This window comes from Oncorhynchus mykiss, chromosome 11 (assembly GCF_013265735.2).
Source record: "Oncorhynchus mykiss isolate Arlee chromosome 11, USDA_OmykA_1.1, whole genome shotgun sequence".
NCBI classification, from domain to species: Eukaryota; Metazoa; Chordata; class Actinopteri; order Salmoniformes; family Salmonidae; genus Oncorhynchus; species Oncorhynchus mykiss.
In genome coordinates this window covers 49,899,535-49,910,669 of record NC_048575.1, presented here as the reverse complement: position 1 = coordinate 49,910,669, position 11,135 = coordinate 49,899,535, and the positions used below count along the sequence as shown (strand labels likewise).

General features: G+C 40.5%; 1 protein-coding gene across 6 annotated transcripts; it reads left to right on the top strand.

The window, feature by feature from the left end:
* Positions 1 to 734: 734 nt before the first annotated feature.
* On the top strand, positions 735 to 6,345 carry LOC110535846 (LIM/homeobox protein Lhx6-like). 6 transcript variants are annotated; one of them, XM_021621167.2, is made up of 9 exons: positions 735 to 1,863; positions 2,056 to 2,186; positions 2,545 to 2,727; positions 2,938 to 3,059; positions 4,057 to 4,277; positions 4,541 to 4,641; positions 4,853 to 4,948; positions 5,118 to 5,298; positions 5,531 to 6,345. In XM_021621167.2, exons 2-9 carry the CDS (start codon positions 2,184 to 2,186, stop codon positions 5,611 to 5,613), a joined length of 990 nt encoding a protein of 329 aa, XP_021476842.2. In that variant the 5' UTR covers positions 735 to 1,863; positions 2,056 to 2,183; the 3' UTR covers positions 5,614 to 6,345. The 6 variants fall into 6 exon arrangements, with proteins under 6 accessions (XP_021476842.2, XP_036791562.1, XP_036791561.1 ...); XM_036935667.1 differs by lacking the exons at positions 735 to 1,863; positions 2,056 to 2,186 and having other exon boundaries at positions 2,200 to 2,727; positions 5,118 to 5,347; XM_036935666.1 differs by lacking the exons at positions 735 to 1,863; positions 2,056 to 2,186 and having other exon boundaries at positions 2,202 to 2,727; positions 4,060 to 4,277.
* Positions 6,346 to 11,135: the final 4,790 nt, after the last annotated feature.

The window sequence follows — 11,135 nt, the reverse complement described above, 5'->3', positions numbered from 1 at the left end:
TAGAAGGACTGAAGGAGACAGCAGAAGCCTGTTACTGACAATCCCATGATGTGCCATTACAGATCTGCATGGATGGCTTGCAGGTGGAGTCTGGGAAAGTGACACTCCCCTGAATTGACACAGTTGAATATATTGTTGTAACACTCTGGACAATGACGCTCCTCCGGTTCATCCGTAAATCACCTTTGTTTATTTTCTTTCAGAACAAGTAAGCAGGCCTAAATCAATGGAGGTTCCTGAAACAATCCCAATGTGCAACAAATCATACCTCCAAGGAGCACTTAATGTCCTCGCAAAGACATTGAACACTGTTTTCAGTGTGTTCTCTCGACATGAAAGATGGGCGGCATGGTTTTATGGGGAGGCATACTTTGATGGAACACACACGCTTCTGACATGTCCACGTATATTGAGAGATTTTTAAATGTAAGAAACCAGACCAAATAAGTAGACCTAGATTTTGTGTTTGATATTGTGTGTATTTGACCATTTTCAGTATCTTTCGGGTTAGCAAGAACGTAAGCATTCTGCTGATTCAACTCTCAAATCACCACAAGCAGGCCTACTGCACACAATGTGAATGTGAAAAACCATGTTCTACATTTTTCTAAAGCCACATTTTTTTATTTACATAATAGAATGTATTTAATCAACTGTATATCTCATATTTATGCTTATGTTGTATGCAACAAAAAAAATCAGATTTCTGCTATTTTTGCCACCCACCTATTCCTATTCTTCTCAAAGCAGACGGGGAGTAACTTCCATTTTGAAGAGGTGGAGGGGGAGTGCCTGAAGGACCAGTTATTGCCCGTCCCCAGCCGCTCAAGAGCTTTCTTGAATGGACACCGGTCGCTGAATTTGTTGAACGCACCGACTGACACAGGGGAGAGCGCGCGGGATAGGCCTACCCAACTCAGGGCATGCCGATACATCGCACGCCACGGCTCACTCGATTTGGACTAATTCAGAGAAAGTGGCTGCAGCTTCAACAACACAATGCAAAGAACTGTATCTTGGAAATAAACACCAACAGGCAGTGACAGTAAACTAAACAAAAAAGTCTGTCTGTCCTAGATAATTCAACTTATATTTATGGAGTTTCGAGCCAGGGAAAATGCATTTTGCTGTTTGTAATTTGTCATGCGTAAAATCATAATTCGCTACTGAACCCATCCCGGGACCGATTTGGATACCGCCTGCCTCTTAACAGTGTTAACGGGTCTCCTGCATGTACTGGAAAAATGAAGCTCTGTCCCCACACCCAGAGGAGAACAAAGTTTTATTGGACAATGTGTTCGTTGATCAATGTGTTCGTTGATCAGATGACATATAATTTCAAAATGTGCCTATGGCTATGGCTATAGGCTATCGACTCATTACAAGGGAATACTTATTTGCTTGCGCTGCTCTCTGAAATATCCTAGCGGATTGGTTTTTTGTTTTCCACGCTCCAGCCTATGTTTAATGACAATTATATAGACATTTCACATTTGTGCTAGCGTAATTTCGTTTAAACGAAGGCCAAAATGGATTCTGAATCCCACCCAAACCCAGATTTTTGGCACTCTTGAATACGGTTATAATCACCAAGAGAGCTTCAAGTGGCCTATCATAAGCGAAGCCGAGACAATCACGCTCCTTTATGTTTCAAGTTATGTACATTGTCTCCTATGAATAGTGCGACGTTCAAGAGCCTCTTCACATCCTAGTCTTGTGTACAGAAATTCGATTTTCGATTACGGCTATTAAAATTAAAATATGCAATTCTTCTGGTGGCGCGATGCCTTCTCTGATTGACAGTTGAAATTGACACCCTGGCTGCCTCTAATCTCGAGCATTTGAAGCCATCACTAATTGCAGGTAGTCCATCTTTTCAGTGTTTTCGATTGCATGGGAACTATTAGGCTATGCGATTATTTTAGGAGGTAGCCTACGGGTTGTACATAAAGGGGAAAATAAATCCTAATTCTAATTGCTTCATCAAAATTATCTTTTGTTGCCAGGATTTAAATGCCTGAGAAAGTATTATTCATTGTTTTGCACCGGATATAGCTTGAGGTATGGGCTGGTAGGGATGCATAGCCGAAAGCGCAAAGCAGAGCAGGGCGCAGAGCAGACTCCAGTCGCAGCTCCAGGCTTCATCTACACCACTGTTTTTCCACAAACAGAATAGCTTCATAATGGTGAGTTATTAAAACATAAGACATTAACGATTTAATGTGATCAAAATAGGAACTTCGACATTATCATTGGAGACTTGGCCGAACGACTCCCTTTTTTCATTTCCCAACCCCATTTTCATAGTTTACTTTTGTGACAGGCCTTTGAAGTTTTGTTTTCAATAGCATATTGTTGTAGTAAGCCCATTTCATTCGATTTTATTTTTTTTGCATTTAGGCCTACTCTACACAATGCTTGTTTTTCTTGTAACCGATGAGGGCTTGTCCATGTGTCCTGTAATACATACGAGTATATAGGCCTTTTACCTTGCATCCAGGTCACTATAAGATTATGACAAGAAAAATCTATCCCAAACCTCAGTCTCACTCCGACGGGGAGCCTCACGAGGATGTGAAAGTAGAGGCTCCTTTCCTGCCTAGTCCTCCGGTAACACCGTCTATGTGCTCGCCTCCGACCCTGGCCTCCCCGATTCCGGTTCGGTCTACCGGGAAAAACCAGTGTGCCAGCTGCGGCACAGAGATCCAAGACAGATACCTACTGAAGGTAAGCATTATAATGCCTTTTATTACACCGGTCAAATCAAGTATCATTTACGATTCAATTTCAAACCTATTTCTTCCTCACAAGTTGCCTGCATATTTGCATAATCTTTCAAGTTCCTTCCATTTTATAGAATAAGTACCCCAAACAAATTATATTATTATTATTATTATTATTATTATTATTATTACGAGTATTTATTTCTCATGGCAGGTGAACAATTTGAATTGGCACGTGGGATGTCTGGAGTGTTCAGTCTGCAGAGTATCATTACGTCAGCACAATAGCTGCTACATCAAAAACAAAGAAATCTTTTGCAAATTGGATTATTTCAGGTAGGGTAAGTTTTGCTATTTGTTTTCCATACAATGTAGGGTGCTGTACGTTCTATGTTTGGCTCTAATGTTCACAAACAATGGATTACTTATCACATCTTATTGCAGGGAGATCGTTTCAGATTGACTATACTGAGCGTATCCTATTCTATTCTGTTCCGTTGGTATATAGATTTTTTTTAAACAAAAAATACATTGTGTCAAGACAAGTGGTTCGTTATGTCTCGAGGCAAGTAAACAGGATTTGACTGTTTTTTGTTGTTGTATCGTTGTAACGTTTAAATCCCACCAATTCATAGACACGCATTACCTTTATTAAAGGAAAAACAAATTTGTTACCACGGCTATCCGAATAAACCCATAGTCCATTTATAACATCAGAAATATGAACACTTTTACACCCAATACCCATTTTTTTGTCAAAGTTACTTCGGAATGTTTCTCTTTAGATATATTTTAATTATTGCCTTTACTGAAAATGTGGTGGACTTTATCAACATTTTTACTGTCAATAATGATTCTTACATCTTTGAGATCACTACATTTAAGCTATTCGTTTTCGTTGTTCTTCATTTATCAATTCATCATTCCCTCCTTCAACCAGGGCCACTGCTGAAATACTGTTTAATTTATCAAGAGCTATTTTTCTCACTCACAGAAAGTTCACATTTTCGTCATAAACGGGCGTTCTATAGGCTGTTTGTAGCATGCCAACTAATTAAACACTATTTATTGTTGTATTATCATTATTCTATCATTATATTGCTATTGTTATCCCATTGCTGTTGCTATTATTGTTTTAATTAACAGTAGGCTCAGTTATGTTTGACTAAAGTGAAATTAGATTGGAAAAGCAATGCTGTTGGTAATCTTTTACAATAAGAGTTTCTTTCTATTTCTGGCCTGCACAACATTTCCGTTGATCACACATTTACTTTAACTAGTAGCAGTGAAAGATGACTAAAAATGCCCCCTTCTCATCTCTGTCTCATCACAGTAGGTTTGGCACCAAGTGTAGCCAGTGCGGGCGCCAGGTGTTTGCCACTGACTGGGTACGGCGGGCACGGGGCAGTGTGTACCACCTGGCCTGCTTCGCCTGCTACTCCTGTAAGAGGCAGCTGTCCACGGGGGAGGAGTTTGGTCTGGTGGAGGGCAGGGTGCTCTGTCGGGCCCACTATGACACCATGGTGGAGAACCTCCAGAGAGCGGCGGAGAACGGTAGGTCTTCCGACGGGGAGCAGGGTACCCAAATATGAGCCATGTATGGGATATTCTCAAGTTAGGATTCGTCCCTGTGGGGAACTGTATTGGGGAAGAAATCAGACATAATTCGTGTCATATATGTCTTACCCAGAGGAATTGATGTTTCGATATCCAGCACCTGCAACAATTGCATGTGTATGATCTCTTTCAGGTTAGCTAAAGTGAACAATATTAAACTGTGTGGTGATGTTTCTTTCCTTATTGTGCCTGGGACTTAGGGACAGGTCTCACTTTAGAGGGAGCCTTGCCCTCTGATCAGGATGGCCAACCCAAACCAGCCAAGAGAGCACGCACTTCCTTCAGCGCTGAGCAGCTACAGGTACGGTGGGTGTGTGTTTATGTGTGTGAGTGTCTGTGAAAGTATGCACAGTATTTGTGTGTGACAGAGAGAGACGGAGTGACGGGGTGATATAGTTTTAGCATTACATTTTCCATAATTCAGATGAATGTGACTGAATTTGCTTGATTCAGTGAATATACAGCTGAATATTATGTAGCTTCGTGACTGAGTTTGCTCGGTGTGTTCTCAGGTGATGCAGTCTCAGTTTTACCAAGACAACAACCCTGATACCCAGACCTTACAGAAGCTGGCAGACATGACAGGACTGAGCAGACGGGTCATACAAGTATGTATGATAATATCAAACTAGTGGGTGTAATGTTGTTAGACATATTGAAAATGAATGTATGATGTAATAAAATAGATCATTTGATATGATAAAATAATTCATCTTTACCAGATTACGCCTTGCATACGCCATTCAATGATCTTTAGTAATGTTACATTTTCAATAGGTTTGGTTTCAAAACTGCAGAGCAAGGCATAAAAAGCATCCTCCCCCCCAGCACAACGGTCACCTCCAGGGCACCCCTTACCCCCACTCTAGATTGCCCCCCTCACTGCCAGACAACCTCTACTCCCCCTTCAGCAGTCCTGACAGACCACACCTGCTGGCTCTGCATGGATATATAGACAGTGAGTTGGTTACCCTCTCTCGATGGACAAAACATACATGTACATCGAGGTGACTTTGGCTCTAATAGAATTTTTTACTTTTTTTACTCTACCAATTAACATGATCAAAGATATGATTCTACCCATAGTGTATTTCAGTTCACGTCACATCACATATGGCTTCTTGTGCAATGTATTTAGTCTTATTGCATTTAATAAAAAAATATATATTTCTGTTGCTTCCTGTGCACAGGTCATCCCTTCTCAATGCTGTCCTCCCCTAACCACCTCATCCACCCAGGCATGACCTTACCACAGTTGCCCATCAGCCACTAAGTCATACCCCTGAGACCACCTCCTCCACAAGCCGTCTCTCTCGCGGACCTTTCCATCCCAAACCTCTGAGAACAGTTCAACATCTGTCTCTTCCATTTTACTACACAAGAGGACTTTTACCGTCTCCATAGTATGTCAAGGTGGAGATATCACACATGGATGGACGGTTTTTATAAAGGCAGCTAGACTTTAGATCGTCGTGGGAAAAACATCCCAGTTCAATACAAATGTGGTAATCATCAGGACCAGATTCCACCACCCATTCCTTGACAGGGAATGAGTTGGATCTCCAGGACCAGGGTTAGGAACAGGAAGACTCTTCCAACAGAAAATTTCAATTCAATCACTGCGGATTCAGATTTTTCATTGTCTTATTCATCAACTTACAGTACTGAAGGTATTTTATTTTTCAATTCCATTGGTTTTAAATATGACTTTTTTTCTGTTACTCCGTCTGCTTGTTTTCCTGTATAAAACCCTCCCATGCATGGACTACATATTTCTGTGTAAGGTGAGGATGAAGACTCTTCTGATCTTGTGTGTTTAGAGAGAGGCGGTCTTGTGTGTTCTATTTACTTATTTCGCTTGTGAAATGGAAAGCTTGTGTCCATTTATTTATTCAAAAAAGATACTTCACCAAGAAGCACTTTTAAAAATGCTTTCAAATGAAAGAAATCATTTATTGTAAATTGTACATATTTTACCGATGTAATAAAATGTGCCTAAAAGAGTGTTGGAAAAATAGATAATTTCACGGAAATTCACATAGAAATAAAACACTTTGGTTTTCGTGCACCAATCCCATTAACGGGATTGATTTGACAACACCCAGTGCCATAATCTTACATTAAGGATTTAAGTCCAATCATCTTGTGTAATACGGAGAATGCTGTGCTGAAGATAAAATACACACTTTAACTTATTATTTCACAAACGCGCGTGCACACATCCACCCACCCACTCACCCCGCTGATAGAAGCACCTTACACTCATTGAACAACATTAAATCCACCAGGCCACCCGGTAAAGGCCAAGTATTCTTCATAAGCTGTATTTAACAGCAATATTCATAGGTATGTAACGGTCAAGCTACAGGTTGAGGGTCCCCAATTTAGTCCCTTTGTGTTTAACGTCCGCAACAATCAATCGGATGGCAAGAACCATTTAAAGCGTTTAACTCTGTGGATAGTATTGATCTAGCACTCTGTTTAATTCCGTAAATCCATTTCATTGTGTTAATCTGAAATTGTTGTATTGATTGGCAGCACTCAAGCTGCATTTGTGGCAAAAAAAAAACGGAATAATGAACTCAGGAAAATATAGTCTTGACCGTTTCCTTTGTTAGGGACCCAGTTATCTGTTTTAACACTTTGCCTGGATCAATTCTCATTTTAATGCTCTCTTCAAGTAGGTCGACGGTCCGTCTTCCCTGATATTTTAGAATTTGACAAAATTAGAGAAAAATCCAGCTCAACGCACCTTGATAAAAAGCAGTACAATGCTTCAACATGTTTTACCACCTGTTATTCCTTGCCTTATAAAATTGAAGTGAAACACGGATTATACATCACAGTAGTTCAATTAACAAGCCTATTCAGACTCATTACATACAGTGTTTTCAGCTCACATAATCACAATTCTTGTGAAATCGTACATTGAGTTAAACAGGTCTTATCATATGCTATGAAAGTGAGACAGGAACAATACTCTGACAGGCCTCACACACACGCACACACATACGCGCACGCACACACACACACACCACACACACACACACACACACACACACACACACACACACACACACACACACACACACACACACACACACACACACACACACACACACACACACACACACACACACACACACACACACACACACACACACACACACACACACACACACACACTATAGTTAAATCCCTTCCCACTAAACAGCTCTGATACTCTTGCCACATACTGTGGAACAAATGGAAACCACAATCATTCCATGCTAAAATATCAGCAACAGACATCTCTGTCTGGAGCTCACATATCTGGCATCCCAGTCGCAACCTCTCTCTCTATAATTCTGTCAGAGGGAATTCACTTGAAATCAAAGAATCTTGTTGTTGGCATTCAATGAAGGGACATGTGCTTTGAATTTGATGCATGACAGCACCAGCAAAGTATGTTTGACCAAGGAGAGGATGTACTGGAAGGTTTCTGTCTGTTGTCTGAGAATCTCAAGGATTCCAAATGTTTTAAGTGAATTGGTAAAGGCCAATAGGACCAATTGAAATGAAGATACATCCAGCCTCACCAGCCCTCTATTATCAAAGTTTCCTGCAGGCACAGATCTGGGATCAGCGTAGTCTTACTCAATCGATCCTCAACCATTAGGGAGGGGAGAATGCATAACTGACCTTAGATCAGTGTTTAGTGGCATCAACCTACACATGCATGCACAGAAGGACCACTCTTCACCACAAGAGGGCATACATCCAATAACCACATCATCCCAAGCAATCGACTGACCATTGGTGCTCTTGGGAGTAGGAGTAGATGAGTTTCCCTTTGACACTGATTTAAGGTCAGGTTAGCATTTTCCTTCCTAATGGTTTAGGTATAGGATTGAGAGAGTAAGCTGATCCTAGATATATGCTTATGGGAAACTTCTACCCAGAACACATTCTTGCTGCATTAGGAGACAAAGAATGCTAGATACATGACTGCATGTTTCTTTACCCAGTGACACTGTGTGTGGAGGGACACAGAAACCAGAGCTACAGTAAAAAGAGGGGTATATATTGTAGCTAGAAGCAGCAACAATGGCTTCCCTTGTGCTCTGATTTGACTATTGAAGATTTAATTAGAGATGGGCATGCTTTGACTGAGCCAGGTGTGCTTCAGGGGAGATACGAAACCCACCCAACATCAGTGGAGCAACGAAGTGGACATTGACACATCTAAACAAAGACAAGGAGGAGGAAACGGAATCTCAAGATGTGGCCGATTACAGAGAGAGATGGGCAAGAAGAACAGTCAGGTACAACAGTTGAACAGTTTGGAACTTTAATATTCATTGTAATTACTCAATTATTATTATTTTCAAATAAAAATGGTATAACTTTGTCTCTACATTATATTCAAAGTCACTTTTTTGGTTATGCTTTTACAATCAAACCAAGTAAAAAATTTCTCGATGTGAATGGTTTTGCGAGACACCACCAATAAGCAATGCTATCAGCTATATCTATCTGATTTGCCTTTCTTGAACCTTGCTAGATGTAATCTGTGAAATGACATTTTCATTTTATTTCATGCAAAGAACTGCCTTTGTGTAGAATAATAAACAGATGATTATCAATCAGGCATATTCTGGGCTACAGTCCAACTAAATGAGATATAAACGCAAATTAGATTTTTTTTTTGTCAAATCAAATTCTCTAAAAGCATGAAAGCATGAAGCAGACAGAATAGAGCTTTTAGAGCCACGGTTCTCCATGCACAAGCATCTCTGGTAGTTAGAACTCTCATTTTTGTCATAATGTCATGCGTCTGCCCTGTGATTGGCGGGCTCAAGTGTTTACAGATGAAATGAGGCCCCTGTGCTAATGAATAGGCCTCTGATTGCAGGATTCCTCTTTCAGAATTACAGCGTAGCTCCCCTGATGAGCAATTACATCTACAGTACCTCTCATCTCTGCTCTGCTGCGTATTCACATCACATCACTGCTCCTGCTATTCATCATCATACTGATCAGCAGCACTCAACAGCTCTCGCAACAGTCAACAAAAGTGTGCTGACGGGTGCTAAGAGAATCTTCCTCTTCCTCCTCTTCCGAATACAACGTTTATTTCTGAAGTCTCATTTTTATTCTCTGCCTGCTTTTTTTTTGTATGTGCATCTTTTTTTTCTGTTGTGAGAAAGCCTCATCCATACGGTGTATCACAATGAAGTTACAGAGACAAATGACAGAAACGGGAATAATGCTCCCAGAAGGGCTTAGACTATCTAGCATAGGTACTGACGATGAAATACTGTGGGCTAGTAAAAAGGCAAGTATATTTTTCTCGGAATGCCTCAACTTGTTGACCTCGCTAAAAGGCTTCTCTGTCATTCTCCCCAGAGTATTCACACCGGATATCAAGAATAATACGGACATTCCCAGTCATGCAAGTTCAACACAAAATATGGGTTGATTGTGGCTTTTTTTTGAAGCATTAGAGAAATGTTGTTGTTGGAACACTATAGTTGCACTTTAACCTCGTATTTAAGGTATTTCTGACATGTAGAGTTATCCGTCTGTTGCTTTTGTGACAAGACAAAAGAAATGTCTTCATGAAGGAAGTTCAACCGCACTCTCTATTTTGAAACCCAAACTAGCTGGCTGAGGGCTAGTGGTTGAAAACCAGACCACAACGGTCTATAGCAGAGCAGTGCTGAGAGAAACACTTCACTTTGAGGCCAAGAGCATCATGTTTATGGACATTATGTCGAGTTCGTTTTTTAAGAAAATACTGAACGGTATTACAGTCATTTGCATGTGCATTTTTGTCAAATAAGGGAGAAATGTGAGAATCTTCTAAAAATCTAGACTGTACACAGTGGATTCTAAATGCTAGAACATAAATAGCATAAGCTTCGATTCCTACAGTAGCACACAGTACTACACTAAGAACCATACAGATGTGAATTCAACATGAGGAGTAGCCTACCCCTGAGGTAAACTGAGGAAATAGCTAATACAAATGATTAACTTTGGCTCAAAGCCCACCCTCCACTTTGCAAAAATAAATATGAAACTTCAGCGTGAGTCAAAAATGTGTTTATTTATCAGGGTGACATCTTACAACTGTAAAGCAGTACTTGAGTTTGATTAATGATTGGCTACACTCATTACCCTATAATTCACTGGTAACATCTTGGAAGCATCATCCCGGCTGTGGCTGCTGAATTGTATTGTTCTGGCAGGGACCGGGGATCAGGCATCTGGAAGACTGGGGAGTAGACGTTTCCAAACAGCCTTTTAGCTTACAGAATATACCCCTGCCCTCTCAGACAGAATTAGGGGAGAGTGGGGTAAGTTGAGACATTTTTCATTTTTTCATTCAGTATCACGTCAAGGGAAGTATTCTTACAAAGATATCTACATATATTTCAGGATGTGTATCCCTGGAAATAATCAGAATTCATGTAAACATACATTTTGAAAACATAGCTTTTCCAAAAAAAGTGGTCTCTTGGTATGGGGTGAGTTGAGCATAGGGACAGGGTAGGTTGAGCTGACCTCGGGTTAAGTGCGTGATGTCCTGTGACAGTAGGTCGAAGTTTAATTCATGGAACGTGGGTGTGGTGCATTGTATAATCTTAAATGTATGCCTACATTCAGACATAGATCTGTTCAATATCACTTAACCTTCCATTTCTTGACCAGTTGTCTGGGACGTTGATCCGCTGTGCCAATTCATAGTCAAGTTCTCTGCATGAGGCTATTAAGCCAGTGAAACTGGTCCACGGGATTCTTGATATGTTT

Coding starts and splice junctions, on each gene's coding strand:
- LOC110535846 (XM_021621165.2), top strand. CDS start 2,515: ATGACAAGAAAAATCTATCCCAAACCTCAGTCTCACTCCGACGGGGAG. Junction 2,728..2,937: donor AAGACAGATACCTACTGAAG/GTAAGCATTATA, acceptor TTCTCATGGCAG/GTGAACAATTTGAATTGGCA. Junction 4,642..4,852: donor TCAGCGCTGAGCAGCTACAG/GTACGGTGGGTG, acceptor GTGTGTTCTCAG/GTGATGCAGTCTCAGTTTTA.